The sequence below is a fragment of the Felis catus genome, chromosome A1, assembly GCF_018350175.1.
Source record: "Felis catus isolate Fca126 chromosome A1, F.catus_Fca126_mat1.0, whole genome shotgun sequence".
Classification (NCBI taxonomy): domain Eukaryota; kingdom Metazoa; phylum Chordata; class Mammalia; order Carnivora; family Felidae; genus Felis; species Felis catus.
The window spans coordinates 22,849,985-22,875,255 of record NC_058368.1 but is presented as its reverse complement, the minus strand read 5'-3'; the positions used below and the strand labels follow the sequence as shown (position 1 = coordinate 22,875,255).

The 25,271-nt window shown below is 34.7% G+C and overlaps 2 protein-coding genes across 10 annotated transcripts in view; one reads left to right on the top strand and one right to left on the bottom strand.

The window, feature by feature from the left end:
- RB1 (RB transcriptional corepressor 1) overlaps window positions 1-25,271 on the top strand; it is a 181,641-nt gene that overhangs the window by 110,057 nt on the left and 46,313 nt on the right. The window lies entirely within an intron of this gene.
- On the bottom strand, window positions 8,992-11,016 carry LPAR6 (lysophosphatidic acid receptor 6). Of its 2 annotated transcripts, XM_006927279.4 has the most exons (2): window positions 10,801-11,016; window positions 8,992-10,561 (listed from the first exon to the last, which is right to left on the bottom strand). In XM_006927279.4, exon 2 carries the CDS (start codon window positions 10,283-10,285, stop codon window positions 9,251-9,253), a length of 1,035 nt encoding a protein of 344 aa, XP_006927341.2. In that variant the 5' UTR covers window positions 10,286-10,561; window positions 10,801-11,016; the 3' UTR covers window positions 8,992-9,250. The 2 variants fall into 2 exon arrangements, with proteins under 2 accessions (XP_006927341.2, NP_001295978.1); NM_001309049.1 differs by lacking the exon at window positions 10,801-11,016 and having other exon boundaries at window positions 8,995-10,537.

The following is a 25,271-nucleotide window of genomic DNA, read 5'->3' as shown; positions in this document are numbered from 1 at the left end:
CTTTTTCTTAAAAATATACACTCCTTCAGAACACCTTGGTTGCTCCGTCAGTTGAGCATCTGACTCTTGATTTCAGCTTAGTTTGTGATCCCAGAGTCGTGGGATTGAGCCCCGCTTCGGGCTCGGTGCTGAATGTGTGGCCTGCTTGGGATTCATTCATTCATTCATTCTCTCTCTCTCTCTCTCTCTCTCTCTCTCTCTCTCTCTCTCTCCCCCCCCCCTTTCCTCTCCCCCTCTCCCCAGCTTGCATATGCATGCTCTCTCCAATAATAATAGTGCAAAAGTTTACATTTTTTTAATTATCTTTGTAACAGGCATACTGCACACTTTCAGTACCATGTACTTTTAGGATCTAACTCACAAATTTAAAGTCTTCTGAAAATAAACTTTCCCACAGTCCAGTTTCAAATGAAGAATAAATGGCCTGGGTGGATGGAGATTGCCATGATAATGCAAAAATGATATATCTGACCTTCGTAATTATTTCTGTAGGAACAACTTTTTCTACAATCTCTTACAGACCATTTATCATTGTCCCTATTTTTGAATACATGCCCATATTTTTCCTTCTCTTAAGTAGCTAAGATTATATCAAAATTATGTGTGTGTCAGTCTAAAGAAGTCTTATGAGATCACAACACAAAATGTAGCATTTTTTGCCCAACAGTTTTGAAACCAGTTATGTTGGCCATCAGCAAAAATCACATATGTAACATACATTCCAAAAGGTATAATTTTTAGCACTCTGTTTCAATATTCATTTTTATTTAAATAAACTTCTTTTGACAAGTAGTATACATAAAATCCTTTCCCTGGGAAGCCTAAATTTTAGTCCAATGTGAATATTTTGTACTCCTGTAATTAAATAAAAGTTCTTTATTTTAAAATAATTATAATAAAGTGATTCATAGGTTTTTATGACCTATTAAAATATGATATAACAATTAATAATTGGTTTAAAATATTATTTTTTAAAGAAAATAAATTGAAAGTTATATTGTTCATGATACAAGGATTTGCTACATTTTGATGAAAAAGCCCTTTGCATGTTATTTTTTAGCAGTAGTAAAACAGTAAGTTGTATAACTTTTTCTTGTGTAACTTACATTGTGCAGTAGTTTTAAAAATGAGAATATTTCTGGTTCAAAATAGCAAACTGACCATACACCTTTACCCCTTTCTCCCCCAAAACCCCTCCAGAAGTTACAGAAAAGAAACAAAAAACAAACATTGGGTTGAAATCCTGTAGTATTGAGACTATAAAGTAGAAAATCTATGGAGAGAAGTTGGGTTGATTCAGTTTTGAGGATAAAAAGTAAATGAGGAGTGTACTGACGGATACAACAAAGTAGAGAAAACTACAGCTCTGAATACATACAGAAGAGGGTCTGGTAGAAGTGGGAGTTTGAGCCTCCAAGCTCAAAGTAGCAGATACAGAGAGTAAGGCAGTAATCCAGGAGAGTTTTTTAAAGTACTGTCTGCCAGTGGCCCTCAAAGTTGAGCATGCATCAGAATCATCTGGAGGGCTTTTTAAAACACAGGGTACAGATTGCTAGGCACACCACCAAAGTTTCTAGGGTTAGGTTCAAGAATTTATATTTCAAACATGTTTCCAGGCAATGCTGATGTTGCTGGTCTGGCTGCTACATTTTGAGAACACTGGTCCGTGAACATTTGGACTGGCCCCCCTACCTCAGGCCATGCGAGCCTATAAAAATCAGGAAAATGCACCTTCCTCTGTGCCAATGAATTGGAAAAAGATGCCCGTCTGGATACAGATACCCCTGGTTTGATATGAAACTTTATGCTGAAACCCTGTGCTTTTGTGCAGTACACAGTCTGTACAAGTACATGTCTGGCTCCACACTAACTTCTGTGTACACACACACACACACACACACACACACACACACACCCTACAGCTACCTGATGGTGCCTACAAAAGAAACAGAGCAGAAGATTAGGTAAATCTAGATTTCTATAACAGATTTGAAGGGGAAAAAAAAGAATAGGAAAGGTATTTCTGCTTAAAAATGCATCAAATTATTGTGTTGCAAGGTTATGTTGCCCTTATTTTGGTATTTTTTGGGTAACCTCAGTTCAAAATCCATTCCCAAAAGAAAGACCAGATTAAAATAGAAGAAAAATTTCCAAAGCTAATAAAAGCCTGAAGGCTTTCAATGGACAATATTCATAGATCCAAGCAGGATAAATGAGTGTGGATATATCTTGGTGAATAATTCAGAATTCCAAAGGTAATGAGAAAATTATAAAAGCCTCCAGCAAGAAAAAAGTCAGTTATTTACAGTGGAATGAGATCCAGATCAGCATCAAAGTTCTTAGCAGGAGTACTGGATGTCTGATGACCTAGAATTCTGTATTTGACCTACATGTCAAACAGGAGGGTAAAATCAAACAATTTTTAGACATGTAATGACTCAGAAAATTTACGCCTTGACTATCCTTTTTGAAATAAAATTACTAGAGAATATACTTCAGCAAAGTAAAAAAGAAATCCAAGAAAGGTGAATTATGGGAGCTAAAAATTAAACAGGAATGCAGAGAGAAAAAAAAAATGGGGAAAAACTCCAGGATACAACAGGCCTAGATAGTTGTTCCAAAAGAGAAATCTATAGATACATAAAGAATGTCAAGAACAGAGTGGTTTCTTTTAACAACTCTATAGCCTCACTCAAGGTGGAGATTCAACAGTAACAGTTTAAGATTGATAAATCAAGTTTATGGTGATAGCTGCAAGAGTTGAATTTTTGTATTATAGTATTGACAAAGGATAATTTGCCTCTTTACCTTGAGCTTTTGTTGGATTAAGTGAACCAAACATAGGTTTGATGATACAAGAGGCAGTCTTTACTTTCTTTACATGTTTGTGCGTAGGTATAGGACATTTATTAGAACTACATTAATAAATACCCAGCGTAGGTACTATATAAGTAAATATATTCATTATTAAAAATGAATCTTCAAATCACTACATTGTACACCTGACACTGGTTTAACACTGTATGTTAACTATACTGGAATTAAAAAAATAAAAATAGGGGCGCCTGGGTGGCGCAGTCGGTTAAGCGTCCGACTTCAGCCAGGTGACGATCTCGCGGTCCGTTGAGTTCGAGCCCCGCGTCAGGCTCTGGGCTGATGGCTCAGAGCCTGGAGCCTGTTTCCGATTCTGTGTCTCCCTCTCTCTCTGCCCCTCTCCCGTTCATGCTCTGCCTCTCTCTGTCCCAAAAATAAATAAATGTTGGAAAAAAATTTTTTTTTAAAAAAATAAAAAAATAAAAATAGAAATATGAAAGGAAAAAATTTATCTTTGGCACGGGCAAATAATATTTAATTTGTTCTTAACGCTAAGCCCTCTCCTTCCAATCTCTACCCCCTCTATTTCAACCTACATTAGATGCTATAGAGAATACAAAGAAGTACAGAACATAATCCCTTTCCTCAAGGAGTTTGAGGTATCAGGAAGATCAGACCATGTAAAGAGATAACTAAGAAAGGCAGTTAACAAAAATACCAAATAAGCGATGGAGACAATAAGCATTATCAAAGATTTTGTTTAGCAGTTGAACTGGGCCTTGTAGGATGAAAAGGATTTTATCAGGGCCAGAGTGAATTTTATTGACTGGTGGGGGGTGGGGCAAGTAGTGTATCTTGTGCCTACAAGATGAGAGTTATGAACACAGGACATGCAGTAGACCAATGAGGAGGAATCTTAATTGGGAGACAGAAAAGAAGCTCCAAAATTGAGTACGTCAGGATTATATTTTGGGGAATATTGCGATATAGTCCTAATATAACACGGTAACAGTGGCGACAATGGTTATTAAAAGTAAAGAGTGGATGAAATCGTAACTGACACGAATGAGAAACAGGACATGAGGTGTGGCATGGACCTTATATTCTCTAGTCCAAAACCCTTAGTTAAGATAAAGAGGTCAACATAGGCTAAATGATTAAAATTATACTAGTTTGTAGGAAAACCCTGACTAGAACTCATGTCCATCTTTTAATAGAACTTTAAGTTTCATTCATTTAACAGATGATGGAGACCGATCATGTGCCATGCACTAATACAGATGTAGCTCTAGGATGATTGGGTTTTTTTTTTTTTTCCTTCTTTCCCTTTCTTGCTGGCTTTAGTTTTTTGACTATGTGGAACAAGAAGTGGCACATACAGCCCACAGGCAACCACTTCATTTTGTAAAGTTTTATTGGAACACAGCCACACTCATTCACTTACATATTGTCTGTGGTTGCTTTTGTGCAGTAATGCAGAGTTGAGAAGTTGCAACAGGACTGTACAGCCTGCAGGCCTAAGATCTTTACTATCTGACCCTTGAAGAAAAGGGTTTCTGATTCCTAATGTATGTTAGCATGCATCCCAAAGTCTTACACTCAGTTAAGTGTCATAGCTTTCAATATCCTGTCTGTGCTGTTCCTCACCCCTACTCCTTGCTCTTTGGTTTATCTTTCTTGTGTTTCTTTTTGTAAAAATAAAGCAAATATATGTATGCCCTCTTATTTTGCTTTTTTCTTATACCACAGGTAGCATGCCATGTGTATTCTTTTACAACTTTTTTCATGTAATGCTTTCTGGAAATCTCTCCGTATCAGTTCATAGAGCTCTTTCTCATTCTTCATTACAGCTGCATGGTACTACATTGTATATGTGCTACAGTTTTATTCAACTAGTCTTCTATGCTTGGACTTGTAGTAGTTACCAATATTTATAATTTCAAATAGTGCTGTACTTTGTACATATATGTTTTTACATTATTGAAATTATGTCTTCAGGGTAAATACCTAGAAGTGAGAATGCTGCCTCAAAGGGTAAGAGTGTGTGTGTGTGTGTGTGTGTGTGTGTGTGTGTGTGTGTGTGTGTGTGTGAGAGAGAGAGAGAGAGAGAGAGAGAGAGAGAGAGAGAGAGAGATGTGTGTGAGATATTACCACATTCCCATCCATAAAGATCAAACCATTTTGTATTCCCGTGAACAGTGTATGAATATGTATCAGTTTCTCCACAAGGGCTGCTCATTTAATTTTGCAAAATGATGGCATTAAAATATTCTTCCCATCTTTCATCACTATCATCTCAAATGATTTTAATATTTCTTACCATATTAATAAGGTAAAAAACATAATTAAAATAAAGGGTAACAACTCTTTAAGTTTAAACCGAATAAATTGATCTCTTATTGTGATTGTTTTTCTTTTTGTTGAAGACAAATGCATCTCCACCCTCTAATCAGAGGAATCTTTTTGAAATGCATATCAACCTGTCTCTCCTAAATGGGAAATCCTTCAGGGCTTTTTCCACATTTCCTCAGATTTTATTATGGCCTATAAGTACATGTAAGGTCTCAGCCCTATATCTACAGCCACTTTGATTTTTAGTTCTTTCAGTATACCAGACCACAGGGCCTTTCCATGTGCTACTTCCCTTGCCACCATTAAAGAAATAGATGAGTCAAAAACAAACAGGAAATCCAAGTTCTTATCCTTAGTGTACCTTTATGTGACCTTATGCAAGTTACTTAACCTTTTAATTCTTCAGTTCCCTTAACCTAAAGTGAAGTAGTTGTATCAAATGACCTACAGGTTCTCTCAGTTTTAAGTTGCAAATTTACCAGGAATCATTCTGATGGGAAAGTAACAGAACTAGCACCATCGCCCTATGGCTTTTAACTGTAACTTGGCTTTAAGTATATAACACATATTTTTCCACTTTCTAACTCTTTACTTAAATTTTAATCATTTTCAAAAATTATTAGTTGACTCTATATGAGTAAGGCAAGGTTTAAGTTTGAAAATGATTATTAAAATCATGAATTAGCTCTACTTTTGGGGTCCTGTGTCGTAGATTCTGACTTTGTGACCACTTTCAGCACTTTAAATCGCTGTGATGAGAGTTTATTTTATACCCTTTTAAAGATTTATTGGAATAAATCTTTTTTGAGAGCAGGAGGAAAGAGGAAGGCTTAATGGTGAAGTTGGCCTGAACTTAATTTCATACTCTTATTATCCTGATCTATTGCCATGTTTAACTGATGATTCTTTGTACTCTTATAAAATTGACTGTCAGAAAATTTGTAGTAGATATCAGGCACAAAGGCTAAAGAGAAAGATTAAATAGGTATTTGAGAATTAGTGATTGTAGGAGGATGTATATGTTGATCTGTAGAAAATGTTGCTAATTAAGTAATATTGTCAACCATTAAGTACTCTAGTCTTTTCAAATACACTTTGGGTCCTTAAGTTTGTCCATTAGTCCCTTTTACTTGGAAATCATGTTATAAGTGGATAATTTGATTTCCAGCCCAAAAGGGCTTTTTAAAAAACATTGTATCTTAGGATTGCCTTAAGATTCATCTACTACTAAGCATTGTTTATAAAGTTTTCTATATACTTATTCACAACTAAGAACACCAAGTTACATCTTCCCTTACTTGCATCTGGGGTTGGATTGACATGGAAGTACTAAAAAAGTTAGGGTGTTGGGAGGTAGTAAAGATTCTGTTAGGCAATAGTAACTTAATATATTGACAGAAGTCTCAAGTATCTGGTTCATTCATTGGGGATCCAAAATTATAGAACCAAAAAACAATTGCTTCAGACTTTGCCAGCTAGATATGAGTCATGAATTAAATGTTTCTCAGTTGGGGATGTGAAGTTAGCTGATGTTCCATTTTATATTCCTCAACTGAGTGATTAATCTTTAAATACCAGTATCTGTAATTTAGATTTATACCTTAAATTTACTTTCAGTATCTTAAGTGTAGATATAAGATACTTTCAGTATCTTGAGTGTAGAATACAAAGTCAAAACTCCTTGATAAAGTAATGTCTTCTGTTTCTTTAAATATTTTGAACACATGTTATGTATACTGTGTATATATTTTTGTACATTCTTTTGGTAAACTAGTTATTTAGTTGTTATTTTCTCTGGAAAGGTCATTTCTGAGTTTAGAACGAATCATTAGGATCCTGGGGAGCTGTTTTCTACACCTTAAAAATGTTCTCATTTTCTGTTCCTTTGAAGGGCATTAATGTAGAACAGAAGATTAAATCATCTACTCTTTTATAGAGATGTTGAAAACAGTGGGTACAGTTCTTTGGGAGAAAGGGCTTGGCACTGTTACCTTAGAGTAACAAAAAGTAAAATTCTCAGAGTTGTAGTAATACAGGTTTTTTGGAGAAAGGGAAAAGAGAAAACTCTCGGAATATGTAATTTACCAGAAAGTGTAGTGCTAACAAAAGGAAGATAACTTGAGTACGCTTTCTCTCCATGTAGTTGAGATTTACCCAGGATTTGAAGTTGTTGATAAGAAAACTAATATTTTTATCTGTTAGGTATTACTTTGCGAAAAATCCTACAAAACCTTGATTCATCTTTCCTTTGACAAGAGGGTTACAAAAAATTTCTCCCTTGACAAGAGGGTTAATCACAGAAACAACAAATACCTAATCATTCTTTTGCTTGTATTTTAAACTAATAGCCATGCTTTGAGGTCTTGCCCACAAGACCTTTCAGCCAAGAAAATTTCTGAGAAATCTGTTACAACCTCCCTGCCCTTTCTTCCACATCTTTAAGTCACTAGTTATTTTTCAAGAGTACTAGGTCTATTTATTTTCTGAAGAGTAATATCAAATAGAGGTACTACAGGGCCAATTGAAGACATTAAGGATTTGTTTTGCTTTTGGTTTATCTAAAGGAAACCATGGCTACCTAAAGAAAATCTCCCATTGTTATTTTATTGAAAATGGATTACTTATTTAGCAAGTGACAATGATTTGTCTGAAATCATTGTAGCCCAAACCCAGAGAAGAGCAAAAATCAAATTTAAATTTTAAGGGTATTTTTCCAAAGTTGTATTCAGGATGTGAAAGATTAGGTGTAAAAAGTAGACTGAATGCTGAATTTAATTATGTGCATTTTTCTCAAATAAAAAGTATTCTTTTTTAGTTAACTTTGGAGAACTGCTTGAATTTGAAAGAAAAAAATATGTTTGGAAATGAAAAAGTTTTAGTGTAGTTGGTGCTTAATATCTAAATTATAGCTCAAATCGATACCTTTTCTTTAAGAAAACGGAATGTAGTTGTACTGAGTAATTTGGCCCTGTAGTTTTCCTGCTTTTTACATAAGAACTATATTTTTACTTTATAAATTATATTGACATACAATAACATTTTGCCTATGGATCTATGTTTTTACTTTATAAATTATATTGGCATACAATAACACTTTGCCTACTGGAAATAATATTTTCATCTGTTCAATATTTGGCTTTAAATGGTCAAGAGGGAAGGGAAGTAATATATTTACTTATCGCTTTCTAAGTGCCGAGTCTTGTATTTCACTATCTTACTATCTGTGGTATTTCTGACTTAAAATACTTAATATACAAGTTACTTATTATGACATAAATATGCCTTTAAAATGTACCTCCAAGTAGTATTTTCTTACTGGACTTAGCAAAACAACAATTTTGTTAGTTTCTTCCCTCTCAATTTTGGTGGTGTATATTATTTTGAAATTGAGTGCTATTATATCCAGTGAATGGATCAAAATAACAATTTGAAGGCATACTATACTATATAGTGAGATAGCATATGCTTGTTATGAATTTCCTACAAAGACAAAATCCTAAATATTATCTGAAAGTGTAACTGTTAGAGATCCCCAAATAGCGTTAGTGTGTTGTTAGTCTACAGAAGACATTTTTAGCTGTTTTTTCAAAAACACTCCCCACTCTTTCAAATTACTCTCCTTTCTCATTTATGTTACAGTTCAAGAAACATGATTAGTTATTTCACTTCAAATTGAAATAGAAATTAGATATATGTTGAATAAAAATATTAAATACTTTAAAACATTTAATGTTATACTTCGTTTAGTTTAAAATTGCTAAGAAATTCAGACAGTGCACATGGTCACCACATGATTGAAATCATAGTCACTTTTAGACTTTGAACAACTTTTTTAGGGATTTTTTTAATGAAGAGGAAGGAACAGATCAAACTGGCTCAGAAAAATAAAGTGGTATGTATACAGAATAGAATACATTTTAATGGTTAACACATTGAATACAATTTTTTATACTAATAACTTTAAAATGTCCACATGTTTATTTTCTTTCAAAGGCGGAGAAATAGTTGTCCAAGAAAACACTTTTCACAGTTGAAGGAACTTAGAGGTGCCCAGTGAAGTCCCAGCGGTTTTATTTCAGGCAGCTTATATTGTAGATTCATGGTCAAATATCTTACTTTTTAAGGTCTGTAGGTTATGTTGAATAAAGTTCTCTGTGCTGTGAACTTCAGAGAATCTAAAGTCACTTCTCCTAGTAGACCAGTTTTTCATTTTTATTGAATTCTGAATCGTGTCCGATGTGAAGTAGTAAACTATAGGGTCAAAGCAACAGTTTGAAACAGCAATGCAGAGAGTGATTGGGTACATAGTCCTTACTGCTGTCACTGCTGAGCAATTAACAAATGTTTGTGTTCTCATAAGAGAATATAAAATAAGATTGATGTTGTAAGGCACGAAACAGAAGCAGAATATGACCAAATGTACAAAAATCATTTTTAAAACTTTAGTTTTGTTTATTTTGCTTCTACTTAATGTAACAGGTTTATTTAAAGTTCTTAGCACCATACTAGAACAAGTTACATTTAAAATTAGAGGAATAAAAAATCCTACTATTTCGATGAAAATTACAATCCTTGAAAGATACGTTTTCCATGTGGCTTCTGGAAATTTTTCAAAGCAGGCTTCTGAGGCATTGTTACCCTGAGAGTGGGTAGACTGAAAAAAAACTGCTGGTGCACTTCCTCCTATCACAGTTAGCCACACAGCAATACACACGATTTTTGCATTTCGTTTGGTTCTTAGAGTCTTTGACTTAAATGGGTAGACGATTGCCAGAAACCGATCGACACTAATACAGGTTAAGAACAGAATGCTTCCATACATGTTGGTATAGAATAGCATCACTGAAATTTTACAGAGTTGATCTCCAAACGGCCAATTCTGGGTTGCAAAGTAAAAAATCCTGAAGGGTAAAGTAAAAACGAAAAGCAAGTCTGACATTGCCAAGTTAATCATGTATGTTGTAGTTTCATTTCGCACTTTGAGGGTGCAGATGAAAATGTATATGGCAACACAGTTAGATATTAACCCAAGCACAAATACCATACTAAACATGCAGCCATACAAAGTGTACTTAAAGGAGTCATCATAGTAACATTGGGAGCTGTTATTGCTTACCATTATAAAGGCACGTCCAGTTTACAGTGTTAAATCCTTTGGTCTGCTGCAGTTTTCTTTGGTATTCAGATTGTGACCACTTTATAACCTCTGGAGTATTTGCAAATTCCTTGTATCTTTGGGTGATTTTATAAATATTTCCTTTTTCTTCGAAATCTCGACAGGAAACATGAAATTCGTTGTTGTAAATTTTCCACTTGGTTCTTCAACAGGAAAATACTCTCATTTTCTGATTTCCAGAAAATCCGTGAATCCAGGGTTTAGGTAGCCCACGAACAACTTTAAAAAGAAATGTAGTCAGTGAAGCCAGCCTGTTAGATTATAAATTTAAAGAAAAGCGGTGTTTTGAAACAGGAATAAAACTACTCTTCTGGTAAACTTGCATTTCAGTAGGCAAAGTGAATATTTCAGAACTGTTTCTTTATGCTCCAGAATATTTAAGCTAAAGTTAGCAATCTTTTTTGCTTTTCAGTGCAGAGTTTCAGAGACTTAAACATTCCCAGTTTGGTCTCACTTACTTCTTGCTCCTTTTAAATAAGGTTTTCCTTTTTGGTATTCCTGAAGTGGATTCCAGACGGTAGTAAGCAGAAGAGTCTTTAAAGTTTCCGAAATAAATTCCTAAGCGTGTTAGCTCTTGCTGAATTGAAGCCTTTCCTCCGTTGCCAGATGTATTGTGAGATGGGCTTTCTCTGAAGTAGAAAAGAAAGGCTCGCTAGATTTGTAATATGACATCACAGGAAGAAGAGGCTGGGCTTGGACAAAGAAAGGTTTCAGCCGTTTGTTTGCAGTTCCTTTAATCTGATAATGTGTCTGCTGGGAATATACCTAGGAGGTTTGCAAATGGTCACTGGCTGTTTAGCTGAGCCTTTGCCCTTTAACTCTTTTTATGCAGAAATGCCTTCTGGGATGCTAGCCACCTCACAAAGAGTTTTCTTTCTTTCCTTTATTTTATTTCCTTGTATTTGGTAGTAAAAATTAAGAAAGAAATCAGTATTAAACCTGTTTTTCTCTTATTTGATTGCTTTTGTGTTTGGAATGTGACTTTGTTTTCAAGAAATGTATAGGAGTATATATTTATAAATTTAAATTGTTTGTGGTGTCTTAATATAGCATTAAAAAAACTGTTTAGGAGAAATTTAATCTTTAGGGATAAAAAGGACTTGACTGCCCAGTGGTGGTTTTGCCAGTCTTGGCTTCTCTTTGCCATAATTGTTCCTCAAGATTTAATTGGTGTGATTGTGAGTGGCTCCAATCCTGAATCTCTTTTATTTTTGATGAAGGAATCTTCTAACATTCTTTCCTCTTTCCCATAAAATTGAGTTAATATTTTAGAACACTTTCAATTTTTAAATTACCACTTTCCTCAAGAATACATTCAAGGATGTTCACATTTGGTGTGGTATTAATCTTTTTTACACACAGAGCTAAATTACATCTTTTTAAATGAACTTTTTTTCTTCCTTAAATTGATTGAAGTAAGTTTTGGAGAATAAAAGTTATACTACTTGGCTAAATTTTAGGTTCATAATTTTATTTTCCTTACCCTTAGCCCACACCTTACCCCTCTTAATATGACTTTGACTATATTGGAATATGGCTCAGATTTTGTCTTCATTTAAAAGCTTCTATGAGTTGTTTCTGAATATATTTGTATTTGAAGGATACTCATTTTTTAAAGTCCAAATAAATTGGAGGAATAAAGTATGTGCAGGATGGGGGTCATTGAATATGGATGGTATTTCCTTCAGGATCGAAGATACCACACAACCTTTGGACACATACTTGTTTTTTTTGTTCTAAATTACCATTTTTCAGAAAAGGCTAAGATCCAGTTATGTTTTACTGTTGCTATTTTCTTTTTTTTTTTTTTTTAATGTTTTTATTATTTACGTTAGCACGGGCTGGGGAAGGGAGAGAGAGAGGAGGACAGAAAATCTGAATCAGGCTTTTCACTGACAGCAGTGAGCTATGCTGGGCTCGAACTTACTGTTAGGGCTCAAACTCATGGGACTGTGAGCCAAAGTAGGACGCTTAACTGACTGAGCTACCCAGGTACCCTGACTGTTGATATTTTCTAGTTTGGTTCAGTTTGGGCCAAAACTCTTTCCAAGTATCAATTTTGAAAATTTAGGGAATTTATGAGTGATTTGTTTCTCCTTCCTGAATTACTTAACTAATTTGAGAGTAATATGTTGCAATAATATGTTTTAATACCCATTTAATTATAAAATTAAGTTTAGCAACTTTTGTTTGTTGATGAATCCTGCCTGAATTGTATTATTTTTTTTATTGTTTTGACTGGGAAATTTATAATAAAGTGACACCAAAAAATGAGTATTGTTTATAATTGATAAATTTAAACTTTAAAGGGTTAAATTCTTTGTGTATTGCATTGATATGGAAAAGAGTTAGCCTGTGTGTGTTCATATAAGAAGCAGGTGAATAGTAACAAGATATGTAGTTGATAAGCTGTATTCTTTTTTTTTTTTTTAACATTTATTTATTTATTTTGAGAGAGAGAGAGAGGGAGCAAGCAAGGGAGGGACAGAGAGAGAGAGAGAGGGAGAGACAGAATCCCAAGCAGGCTCCACACTGTCAGCACAGAGCCCAGCGCAGGGCTCCATCTCACGATGTAAGATCATGACCTCAGCTGAAACCAAGATGATGCTTAACCGACTGAACCACCCAGGCACCCAATAAGCTTGTGGTCTTATTGGAGAAAATTTTACTGTTATAGTGTCTTAGTAATCTATTACTTTGATTATCTCTTTAGTCATCATTAAATAGTGAAATAATAAGCAGTCATATGCCCTGACCTTGTTTACTTCTGCTTTCATTTTGAATATGGCATTTACTCAAAGAGTTAAAAATTGTGTTAATTCTATATTGGAATATTCTTCTACGTATTGATGTTATTTACAAGTCTTATTCACGTAACTGTTCATTTCTTGTTTGAGTTATTTTGCTTATAGGTCACTATTTGTGAATTAAGCTTTTTGTTATCAGTATATTAGTATATGTTTGCATTTCTAATTTTTATATAGTGTTTGACCCTTAGTAGATACTCACATGTTTGTTGATGAATGAATCATATCAGTAAACTTTAATTTTGTTGAAAGGTGTTTCTGTTCAGAAAAAAGAACAACAGCAGAGGGGCTGTCTGCTTCAGGGAAGATCATCAAATGCTAGATTTTTTGAGATATTTATGTTGACTTCTAAGGAACCAAAGTGAAATTAGATACCTTGAAAATTCTTTAGATTAAGATTTGATAAATACATAGTAACTCCTTGCAAAGGGAATTAAATAAATATAGAGAATTGAGTGTATTTAATAGGTACTTTGTATTTGATAGCTTCAGGCCAAACTGTTATTTTAATACGAGATTTGTATACTTCCGAAGGTTAAGTCTGTGAATCAATTTGTTTTTTGTGTGAGGTTTTCTCCGGGGAAGAAATAACATGTGCCACCTATTTGAGATGTAGTGAATCTCATTATGCAAGTCATCACTTTCAAACTTTAATTTTATCAAGAAGCCAATTAAATAACCACCCAGCCTATAAAGTAGATGTTTGATTCGCTACAATAGTGGTATAAATCAGTTAGTTTTGTAACTAATTTTTCTTCGGGGTGAGAGAGAGTATTCTGGTAGTTAACTATTAGAAGCGTAAGGATTTGGGTAACTTCTGAATTCTTGACTAAATTTCTGCCACAACTGTGACTTTGAGGAGGCAACAAATCTGACTTGTTTCAAAATAGGCTCATAATAATGTTTGTTGAAAGAATAAACAAAGCTTTATTAGACACCCACTATAAACAAATAGTGTGTCAAGTGTGCTCCTCAGCCATTCTTACTTTCTCTTTGTTTTCATCAAGCCTATTTTCTGGGCTTTATTGCAAGATCACTCACTTCCACCTTTCTGGGCTAACCTTGTTACTCTTATCTGTATGATTGTTATAATGTCTTGTCTTGTCTTCTGATTTTTAGTCCTACCCTTTTCTGTTTTCCCCCTGCCAGCCTGTCACAGATCAGCTCATGAGTGAATCAACTATTTATTCATATATTACCCTTCTTGCTTCCAAAAAGAATTTAAAGCTGCTGCTGATTTTAAAACGGATGAAAATAAACATTAAGATTTTAGTGTTTTATTATATGTAAATTATACCTAAACTTTAAAAGTTTAAAAAGAGCGTATAGAACAGTTACAAAGTTTGAATATGAGATATGTGAAATTATTGTATGCATTCGTCATTTTCATTCTAAAAATTATTCATTTTGAACACTACAGTGTTTGCAAAAGGTAAAAAAAAATCTTTAACACACAAATTGATAACATGTTAGTAAAAGAATAAAAGGCAAGTATTAGCAGGAAGAGAGAAGGGTAGGAAGGGCAGAATATGAAATGATGTTAGAAAAATCTAGGCTAAGGGAAGTTGCTGCATTTGATGCAAGGGAGAAAAGGAAATCATAGTGGATTATGTCGCTTCTATTTAATGAAGGAAAACATTCCCGTGTGTCGAGGGAGAAACTTTTCTTTTGCTTTGTCTCAGAACTACATTGTGAATCTTTACCATGAACAATTAAATGACCACTGCTGATTGTTTTCTAGTGGCAGAACATACGCCAATTCTCGTTGGCCTTCATTTCAATTCAAGAAAAGCACCTGATGTCAAATTGTGGTTCTGAGAAACATACTGTATGTTGGTTTGGTAGATTAATATAGTCCAAATATATGTGGTAATTTGGTTTAATGCTGAGGCTATTTTGGTAGTCTAGTGTAAGGGATCTCTACCTGAAGACCTTGACATATCTAAAACTACTGTTTAATTCATTCCCCCGAGGACTAGGTCCGTGGCTTTGATGATATTCTCAAATAAAACTGTGACTAAAAACACGTAAGAGACCACGGATCTTAAGAATTGAAGGAGTAGCAAGTCCTGCAGGCCATTTCTCTGAAATATCTGGAAATCTCAGAAATATTTTGAAAATTTTTCTCTATGGATAGACTAGAAGGAAAAAGACTATTAGATGCTAGTGCAGGTTCTTTATGACCGAAGTACGGAAGTGTGTATGTAGGCAATAGAATGTAAATCTGTAATTTTTTTAAATTTTGAATAGGGAAATGTGAAAGTGTTATATAAAGAGGACAGGCAAAGAACAGAGAAGCTTGTTACGCAGTCATTTGACCTTCCTAAGATTTTGGCTACTTGGCTGTAAATTGAGGGAGCTGGACTGCTCAGAGGTCTCTTCCTGCTTCTATACATAGTGAAAATCATAGACAAGCATTGCTTATGTGATTCATAGGAGAGAAACAACTTGAAACTCTACCTAAAAAAAGAAATTTGACCCTACGTAAGGAGAATTTTTTAATGAATATATGTTATATATTTTTGAAAATTCAAGTAAAATGTTTTAAAATACATATGTATCCTTTAAAAATGATTCCTTAGCTTTTTTGATTAACCGGTGTCACTCTCATTAAATAAGATAATTCTGTATCAGCACTAATCAACTGGAAGATGTAATGGAAAAAAGATTCTGGTTAAAACAGTAAATAGTATAAAATACCTTAGGAATAAATGTAATAGGGAAAGAACAAGATCTAGATGAAAACAAAGGACCCAAAACTGTAATGAAGGCCATAAAAGAATACCTAAATATGTGACATGCAGTTTTACTGGGACAAATCTAAAAGTTTAATGTTATTCCACTAAAAATCCCAATAGATTTTTAGTGAATGTCTTGAATAAAATGGTATATATATGTATAGTGTATGTGGATTATATTTAATGTGTGTAATATATATACACATGCTAAATACATATATATTGTATACTATATTATGTATATACTATGTATACATATAGTATAACCTAGCAGTTTTACTTCTAAAAAAAATTTGTCCTTGTTTCCCATTCATGTTCCTATAAGTAGTACTTTATTTCCCCACATCCTCCTCTAAGCCAGATTATTATGAGACTTTTAAACCCTTCATAAATTAATAGGTTAAAAGTGGTATCTTGTTTAATTTGCATTTCTTTAGTTACGAGTGAATTTGAGCCCAGAAATAGGCATGCACGTGGGGAAATGTAATATTAGTACTTTAAATCAGTAAGAAAAATACAAATATTTTAGACATGCTTAATGGGTCATCAGGGAAGCAATTAAAAAAAAAAGGTGGACTTTAACTTATTCTTTATACCAAACAAAACAAATTCCAACTAGATCAAGAATTTAAATGAAAAAATGACTCCATTAAAAATAAAAGCCTCCATAAATTTCTGGGAAAAAATTGGGTGCACTTAAAAGAGTAGTAGGGGCGCCTGGGTGGCGCAGTCGGTTAAGCGTCCGACTTCAGCCAGGTCACGATCTCGTGGTCCGTGAGTTCGAGCCCCGCGTCAGGCTCTGGGCTGATGGCTCGGAGCCTGGAGCCTGTTTCCGATTCTGTGTCTCCCTCTCTCTCTGCCCCTCCCCCGTTCATGCTCTGTCTCTCTGTCCCAAAAATAAATAAACGTTGAAAAAAATAAATAAAAAAAAATAAAAAAAAAAGAGTAGTAAAGTATTATATGAAGTCTACAGTTTTAAAGGAAAAGGTACATTTGACTAAATAGTTTGGCTGCAAGAACACATAGAGTAGGAAGAAAATGTCAGTTTATCATCTTGCACTTTATATAAGATTAAAACTAATGAGGGGCACCTGGCTGGTTCAGTCAGTGGAGCATGCTACTCTTAATCTCTGGGTTGTGAGTTCAACTCCATGTTGGGTATACAGTTTACTTAGTAGAAAAAAAAAAAAAAAAATAATCCATTCAGAAAAATGGGACAAGGATCTGAACAAGAATATCATTTTTTTCTCTTAACTTAAAAGTGGTTTGCAATTTCGTTTGTTTTAAAGTAGGGCTCCACGGGGCGCCTGGGTGGCTCAGTCGGTTAAGCGTCCGACTTCGGCTCAGGTCATGATCTCGCGGTCCGTGAGTTTGAGCCCCGCGTCAGGCTCTGGGCTGACAGCTCAGAGCCTGGAGCCTGTTTCAGATTCTGTGTCTCCCTCTCTCTCTGACCCTCCCCCGTTCATGCTCTGTCTCTCCCTGTCTCAAAAATAAATAAACGTTAAAAAATAAAAAAAATAAAGAAAGAAAGAAAGTAGGGCTCCACATCCATTGTAGGGCTTAAACCCACAACCCTGAGATCAACAGTCACATAGGCTTTACTGGCTGAGGCAGCTAGGTGCCCCTGGTTCACAGTTTTTGATACCCAAATTAATATTTTCATTTTTTTTAAAGTTTTGGCCTTTAAAATAAAAATGAGTGCACCTAATTTAGATTTTTTTTCCTTTTTTTTTTTTTTTTTTTTTTTTTGCTTTCAAATGACAGATTTTTAAGATCTAGCTCTGTGAACACGATTGCAAATACACTTAATAGTGGAAACATATTTAAGCATTTATGCAGATGTTTTACTCTTAACTAGAATTCAGAGAGACTGGCTCTTTTAACAGATACTGATACTCAAGGTATATGGAAGAATTAATAAGATTCTAAACCACTCCAATCCTTTTGCAGAACAAAATTTCCATGGTTACTTCTTTTATTGGTTTGTTGGTGTGATTATTTTAATCAACTGATTTCACATTCTTGGAAAACTTGAGAGTTTCCTATCCATACCCAGATGTCACCAGTGCTGCCTAGGAAAGGTTAGAAACAAAAGACCGGAAGGACTGACTCTACAATAGGGCCCCTTTCAAAGCCCAGCTTTTTGTTGTTGTTTTTTAGTTAAAAGTGGACTGCTTCAGCCAGACCAAAAAACAGTTACTAGATTGTTGTCCTGGTTATATAGATAGGGAAATAGGATAGGGACATTTAAATTATTTTAAATTATTTTTCCTTTTTATGTTGTGTTTGATCTTGGGTCTGCTGATATTTGTTTATTCAATAGCAAATATTTCCGGAATGCCAGTTGTGTACTCTTCCAGGTACTAGGATTACAGCAGAGGAAAAAAAAATTCCTGACCTTATATTTATTTGGGGGAGATGGGCAATCAACAAATAATTATATAATTGGTCAAATGGTAGTAAGGTCTCTAAAAGAAAAATACATTTAGGAGGAAAAGCAAGGTGTTCTATAGAGAGTCCTAGGAAGGGCTTGTTGATAAAGGGACATTTGAACAAAGACTTGAAAGAAGTGAAGGAATGAACCAGTCTTTAAAAATGCCCTCCCCAGTTTGTATTTCCAGCCTCATCTTAAATAATTCACTCACCAGGTTCACGTAACCAAAATTTTCATGGCAACTGGAAATTTCTAAATAGCGTTTCAATTTGATAAAATTCCACATACCTACTTCTGATTTTTGTTTTGTGTGATACCTTATAAACTGGGATTGGCTTGGTTTAGTTTGGTTTTGGCTACTCATCAGGTTCTTGAAACTAAATCCTTTTAGGAGAGTCCTGTCTTTCATTAAAAGGAGCTCCAGGTCTATAGTTAATTTCAAGTCAGACCCCCACCCTGATTTCTGCCTCTCTTTGCAGTTATCAGGTTTGTCTTTTACTCTTTGGTGCTTTGACTAGCACCTTACTACCTCAGGACTGAATTTTCTCCTGGGTTCAGTTTCCCTGGTAACAGCAACATCTGACAGCCTATGTCAGTTGACTTCCTTGACCTCTGTTAATTATCTGTCCTACATATGCTCCAGTCTGGGATCTACTTACATTACCGTTGTCTTTTCTTCATCATCACATGGTATCCTAATTGTGGATTCACCTTTAGATTCTTGGCATTGTGTCAGTGCTTCAAGGAGCCAACTCTTTTCCTTACTCCTCTGCTCTGACACGTAACCGTTACCAAGCCCTACTCTCGTTCTTGGAACCGTGACTTCACTTTTCTCTGACACAACTCCATTTGCTAGACACATATGACATCATTCCATGAGACTGGCTTTTCAATAATTTTTCCTAGGAATAAATTTATTATTTATAATGTTGGAGAGATATTATTAAGGCTCTTTAAGAGCAATAATAAGAGAAATAGAAAAAATTAGAGAAAAGGGAGCATAACTCTACTATTCTAATAAATCAGCTGTCTGTAATTTTTCTAGTTTTTATAAAATATATATATTAAATTTAAATTCCAGTTAACATACAGTGTAGTAATAGTTTAGGTGTACAATATAGTGATTCAGCACTTCCATACATTACTCAGTGCTCATCACAGCAAGTGTACTCCTTAATCCCCATCACCTGTTTAACCCATCCCCTCATCCCCCTCCCTTCTGGTAACTATCAGTTTGTTCTCTATAGTTAAAAGAGTCTGTTTGTTGGTTTGTCTCTCTCTTTGTATTTCCCCCTTTGCTCGTTTGTTTTGTTTCTTAAATTCTGCATATGAGTAAAATCATACAGTGTTTGTCCTTCTCTGACCGACTTACTTGATTTAGCCTTATACTCTCTGGCTCCATCCATATTGTTGCAAATAGCAAGATGTTAATTCTCCCCCCCCCTTTTTTTTTAAATTTTAGTTATTTATTTTGAGAGAGAGAGAGAGAGAGAAAGAGTGGGATAAGGGCAGAGAGAGAGGGAGAGAGAGAATCCCAAGCAGGCTCCACACTGTTAGTGCAGAGCCCAATGTGGGGCTTGAACTCACAAACTGCAAGATCATGACCTGAGCTAAAGTCAGACGCTCAACTGACTGAGCCACCCAGATACCCCAAGATTTCGTTCTTTTTGATGGTTGAGTAATATTCCACTATATATGTGTGTGCGCGTGCGTGTGTGTGTGTGTGTGTGTGTGTGTGCATGCCACCTCTTTATCCATTCATCAGTTGATGGACACTTGGGCTACTTCAATATCTTGGCTATTGTAGATAATGCTGCTGTAAACATTGGGGTGCATATATCCCTATGAATTAGTATTTTTGTATCCTTTGCTGGATCACAGGGTAGTTCTGCTTTTACCTTTTTGAGGAACCTCCATACTGTTTTCTAGAGTGGTGCACCAGTTTGGATTCCTATCAGCAGTGCAAGAGAGGTCCTCTTTTCTCCACCTCCTTGCCAACACGTGTTGTTTCTTGTGTTGTTGATTTTAGCCATTCTGACAGGTGTGAAGTGATATCTCATTATAGTTTTGATTTACATTTCTCTGTCTGTTGGCCATCTGTATGATGTCCTTGGAAGAATGTCTATTCATGTCTTCTCCCCATTTCTTCACTGGGTTATTTATTTTTTGGGTGTTGAGTTTGAAAAGTTTTTTATAAATTTTGGATACTAATTCTTTATATGTTATTTGAAAATATCTCCTCCCATTCTGTTGGTTGCCTTTTAGTATTGTTGATTGTCTCCTTTGCTATGCGAAAGCTTTTTTATTGAGATATAAATGACATATAACATATTTTTAGGTGTACACTATAATGATTCAGTATCTGTGTATATTGTGAAATGATTATCACAAAAAGTATAGTTAACATTTATTGCCATACATAGTGGCAAATTTTTCTTGTGAGGAGGACTTTTAAGATTTACTATCTTAGCAACTTTCAAACTATACAGTACAGTATAATTAACTGTGGTAACCATGCTGTATATTATAACATTACCTCCTTATAACTTACTTATTTCATAACTGGAATTTTGGATCTTTTGACCCCCTTTACCCATTTTGCCCACCCCTCTACCCCTCTGGCATTCACATCTATTCTATGTACTCAGTGTTGGATGTTTTTTAAATTCTACATATAAGTGAGACCATACTGTATTTGTTTTTCTCTGACTTCACTTAGCATAATGCCCTCAAGGTCCCTCTGAACTGTCAACAAACAGCAAGATTTTCTTCTTTTTTATGGCTGAATCTTATATATATAGCACATTTTCTTTATCCATTCACCCATCAGTGAACACTTAGGTTCTAGGTTTGTTTGTTTGTTTCTTAAGATTTTATTTTTAAGATCTCTACACCCAGTGTGGTGCTTGAACTCACAACCCCGAGTCCATGGACTGAGCCAGACAGGTGCCCCAAGATCTAGGTTTAATTTAAGTCTTTGCTAGTATACTTACGTAGTTGAAATCAAACAATAATTATCTTTGAGGTTTAGAAGGGAACAGTGCTTTTTTTTTTAATGTGCTATTAGATAGTAACATTTCCACTGTATCTTTTAAATTATGTCTCACCATAAATTTCTCAAAATGATTTTAGTCACTGTCCATTTTAAACAATATGAAAAATAAACTAATTTCTGACATGAACATACATTTAAATGTAAACTATTGATATCTCTAAAATATAACCTCTTAGGAGTAGATTAACTTTTTAGACTTTAATCTTTTTTAAAAAAATACTCATGTGTTTTTCTGTTTATAAAAGTACACCTAGATTAATTAGAAAATAGGAAAAGGTACTTTGATGATTTAAAGCACTTAAAGTCATTTTATAGTCACTATTTTATAAATTAAAAAAAAATGATTAGAAGCAATAAAATTCTTGTCTAAGATGTATACTGTCTGAAGAAGAGAGTTGAGATTCTGCTGCCTTGCTTTCTAATACAGAGAAGGCTTTTTCAGGGACTTTCTCAAAGCAGTAAAGGTGCTGGAGATGAGTCTGATCAGGGAATTTCTGCCGCCAAATGAGCCTTAATAAGTATGCTACAGAAGACAGACTTTATTTAAAATAAACCATTTAAAATTACTAGTCAGAAACACTATCAAGGCTTAATTCTTATTTTATAAAGCTGTTTCCCTGTTAATTAAAATGTCTTTCAGTAGATATGCTCTGCATTATAAAACACTGATATCTTTGAGAAAATTTTCAGCTGAACTAGAGATGTGGATAGTTTATTTTATTCAGATTTGAACTAGTTTCTTCTTGAGAAGGAGCATATCTTAAAACTTTAATCTGTTACCTTCATATTTATTTAAAGGTTATGTGAAAATATGTTCTTAAAATATTGATAATTAGAAGAAATAATCTTTTCAATAATAATACTTTGTATTTGATAACACTATAAATTGAAACTTCAAAGGTTAAGAACTCAACTTTGAATGTGTTTTGGGATTCAGTATAAATAATGAAAAAGATTTTATTAATTAATTAATTAATTAATTTATTTATTTATTTAGATGTTTATTCTTGAGGGAAAGGGAGTGGGGGAGGGGCAGAGAGAGAGAGGGAGACACTGAATCTGAAGCATGCTTCAGGCTCTGAGCTGTCAGTACAGAGCCCTACACGGGGCTTATACTCAGGAACCGTGAGATCATGACCCGAGCTGAAGTGAGTCGCTTAACCGACTGAGCCACCCACATGACCCACAAAGATTTTTTTAATAGACAAATTATTATACCGTTGCTCTGTTAGCAGAGTCCTGAAATAGCATCAGACATTTTGCTTCAGGTACTGTTACCACAAGCCCAAGACTCCTAAGATCCCCTTGCCCCATCAGGAGACTTTGTGCAGCAAATGGAACCAGCAGAATGGACACAGCCACAACAGGCAGCCTGTCCCAAGACTTCCCTTCCTTGCCTTAGAGACAGCAGGACCGTAGAGGAACACCAGTAAAGAATATTTTACCCACCCACCCCCACCACACACCCCCAACTAAGACACATCTGGCAGCCTGACCTGGGAACGATGTGTGTAGGTTCATATATCTACCATCACAGTCAAGATACTGAACGCTTGTATCATACAGGGAACTAAACCCACATCCCTATAGCCCCTCATGCCTGTCCCTAACCCCTGGTCACTATTAGTCTGCCTTCTATTTCTAAAATTTTTTTATTTCAGAATGTAATATAAATGGAATAAAATACAATTACCGTTTTAGGATTATGGTTTGTTTTTTTTTTTCCCACTCAGCCTAATTTTCTAGAGATGCATTTAAGATACTGCATTTATCAATAGTTAATGCCTTTTAATTGCTGACTAGTATTCCATAGTATAAATGTACTACAGTTTTGTTTTTTTTTTACTTTTGTTTTTAAAGTTTATTTTGAGAGACACAGAGTGCAAATGGTGGAGGGTCAGAGAGAGAGAGAGGGAGAGAGAGAACCCCAAGCAGGCTCCACACTGTCAGCACAGAGTCCAATATGGGGCTTGAACTCACAAACTGTGAAATCATGACCTGAGCCAAAACCAAGAGTCATGCATTTAATGGAGTGAGCCACCGAGGCACCCCTGAATGTACAACAGTTTTTTTTTTTTTTTTTTAACTATACTCATATTGAAGAATATCTGGCCTGATTCCAGTTTCTAGCTATCACAAGTAAAAGCTGCTTTGGACATTAGTGCATAGGTTTTATATGAACTTGAGTTTTCATTACTTTGGGATAAATACCCAGAGTATAATTGCAGAATTGTATGGTTATTGTGTGTGTTGTTTAATGAGACTGCCAAAGTATTTTCCAGAGTGGTTGTACCATTTTAAATCCCCACCAGCAATACATGAGGGTTCCAGTTTCTCTGCCTTCTTGCCATCATATGGTATTGTCACCATTTTTTTTTATTTGAGTCATTCCGATAGTATAGGGAGAGCTCACTGAGGTTCTAATTTACATTTCCTATTAGGATGATGGCTAATGATATTGAATATCTTTTCCTATGATTATTCGTGATCTGTATTTCCTCTTTACTAAAAGCTCTCTTCATTATCTGCCCATTTTCTTGTTGGATTGTTTTATTATCATTGAGTTTTACAAATTCTTTATATATTAGATACTAGTCTTTTACTAGGGAGGTGGCTTACAAATAATTTCTCCTAGTCTGTAGCTCTTTTTTCATCCTCTTCTGTGGTCTTTCTCATAGCAAAATATTTTAATTTTGATGAAGTCCTACTTATTAATTTTTCTTTCATAGATCATGCTTGTGGTATCGAGTCTAAGATCCCGAAGGTTTTCCCCTATGCCTTTTTAAAAAGTTTTATAGCTTCACATTTTATATGTAAGTGTATGATTCATTTTTAGCCTTTAAAAAACTTTTTTAAAGATTATTTTTTTAAGTAATCTCTATACCCATGGCACTGGAACTCACAACCCTGAGATCAAGAGTTGCATGTTCCAGCCTAGTGCCCCATTTTTATTTTATTTTTGTACAAGGTTTAGGATTTAAGTCAAGGTTCTATTATTTTGGCTTATATCCGGATATTCATTTTTTCATCACTATTTGTTATAAAGCCAATCCTTTTTCCATTGATTTGCTTTTGTACCTTTTCAAGAAGGGAAAAACAAGATGATGGGACAAATAGATGTAGTATTTAAACTAACCATTAGCAACAATTGCATTAAATATAAATGGTGTCAGCACCCCCAATTAAAAGTCAAAGATTCTCAAAGTGGTTAAAAAACAAAGACCCAACTCTGTTCTGTTTACAATATACCGGTTTTAAATATAAAGATATAAATACCTTAAAAGTAAAAGTATGAACCTCCAAAGATTAGGAGCCTGGATGGAAGTAAGGATAATTCTAAGATTTCTATGTACTGTCAGTGGTTAGGTGGTTGATAACACAGTTAACTATAGAGGATATTGAAGGAGTCATAGCTGATTGGTGATGAGGATAATGAGTTCATGTTAATGTTTGAACATTTGAATATTTGATGGGTTTGCCACATATCCATCTGGAGGGCTGAGATATCTAGTTGGAAATAATGGATCTGGAACTTGAATGAGAAGCTTTAGTCAGAAAGCAGATTTAGGAGTAGAATAGCTATAATTAAAGCCATGATAATGGCTCAGCCAGCATATATATTGGGAAGAGCATCCTGAGGAATATCAATATTGAAAAAGTAGTAAAGTAAAATGGGAAAGAACTGTCAGAAAGGTCAAGGCCAGCCATAGATTATCTATTTTCTATTCAAGTTCCTTTTGCAAGGCAAAATTATCTTCTAATGATTTGGCTTAGGATAGTACAAAAACATTTCCTGTAATGCAGGTCTAATAATATTCCTGAAAATATCCAGAAAACAATAGCAATTCCTGCTTTCCACTTCTATTATTAATTTATCTACTAGCACTAGAGACCT